The sequence below is a fragment of the Oryzias melastigma genome, linkage group LG10 (genome assembly GCF_002922805.2).
Source record: "Oryzias melastigma strain HK-1 linkage group LG10, ASM292280v2, whole genome shotgun sequence".
NCBI classification, from domain to species: Eukaryota; Metazoa; Chordata; class Actinopteri; order Beloniformes; family Adrianichthyidae; genus Oryzias; species Oryzias melastigma.
The window spans coordinates 23465798-23466944 of record NC_050521.1 but is presented as its reverse complement, the minus strand read 5'-3'; the positions used below and the strand labels follow the sequence as shown (position 1 = coordinate 23466944).

The 1147-nt window shown below is 41.8% G+C and overlaps 2 protein-coding genes across 2 annotated transcripts in view; one reads left to right on the top strand and one right to left on the bottom strand.

The window, feature by feature from the left end:
* Positions 1–123, bottom strand: part of rps25 (ribosomal protein S25) — a 2516-nt gene extending 2393 nt beyond the window's left edge. Inside the window, exon 1 of the mRNA XM_024283554.1 lies at positions 57–123. Coding sequence (XP_024139322.1) covers positions 57–59 — 3 coding nt within the window. The 5' untranslated portion in view covers positions 60–123. The remainder of the gene's footprint in view (positions 1–56) is intronic.
* Positions 124–318: 195 nt separating this feature from the next.
* The window catches only part of trappc4 (trafficking protein particle complex 4), a 2826-nt gene continuing 1997 nt past the window's right edge, over positions 319–1147 (top strand). Inside the window, exons 1-3 of the mRNA XM_024283551.2 lie at positions 319–542; positions 705–879; positions 993–1096. Of these exons, the coding sequence (XP_024139319.1) occupies positions 368–542; positions 705–879; positions 993–1096 (454 nt within the window). The 5' untranslated portion in view covers positions 319–367. The remainder of the gene's footprint in view (positions 543–704; positions 880–992; positions 1097–1147) is intronic.

Genomic DNA, 1147 nt, shown 5'->3' with positions numbered 1-1147 from the left:
ACAGTCATGTTTATGGTATAATTTCTAACGAAAATCCAAGGTACAATCGGCCTCACCATGTTTCCTCGTCAAGATGTCGGAGCGAAAGGAAGTTCAGCCCTTGCAACAGTCCTTAGGACAACCTGTTTCTGCGGAAATGGTATTAGGAATTCTGGGAGATGGAGTTCATGTATGAACCTTTTTTATTTTAACATACACTAATAACAATTTTCATATTATAGTATTAATTTAATCAAGAAGATGTTTAAATTGATTTATTAGTAAAATAAATAAATAAATAATAAAATAAAAAATAAAACTCTACATTCGGAAGTGGACGTCACGTGACAGTTTAAGTCAGCTGGAAACTGGGGCGGACGTCGTAAAGATGGTGATTTTCAGTGTTTACGTAGTGAATAAAGCCGGAGGTTTAATTTACCAATATGACAACTACGTCCCACGAAGTGAAGTCGAGAAGACCTTCAGCTATCCGTTAGATGTGGTTCTTAAGCACCATGACGAAAAGGTTATCGTATCGTTTGGACAGCGGGACGGAATTAAAGGTACGGTGTCGCCTAGCTTGTCGGTAGCTAGCCTCACTAAAGCGACATAACTAAACTCTTGAGTACACTAAATTGTATAATGATTTGCCTGGTAAATTATGTATTTGAAAATGTGGATTGTACTGATCTGTTTGGAGCTAAAGTGGTGGTTTGGTGCCACAGTGGGACATGCGATCCTGTCTATCAATGGCGTGGATGTGATGGGGAAGAACACCGCGGACGGGAAGGACATCCTCGAGTACCTCAAAGACTCCGCGAACTATCCCGTTTCTATACGATTCGGACGGGCTCGTCTGAGCTCCAACGAGAAGCTGATGTTGGCCTCCATGTTCCACTCGTGAGTGCTTCGAGTCTATTCAAATATTAAAGAACAAACGACCGGGTTAGGATGCCCCAAGATAATTGTTAGAAAACATGGTTTCTGGTTTTTGTCCTTCTTTCTTTCCGTAGGTTGTTTGCTATCGGTTCACAGCTGTCTCCTGAAGTTGGAAGCTCAGGGATTGAGATGCTGGAGACGGATGTCTTCAAACTCCACTGCTTTCAGACCCTCACAGGTCAGACCTGCATGTTCTGACTATTATAGTAATCTCTAGATATGGGGGAAG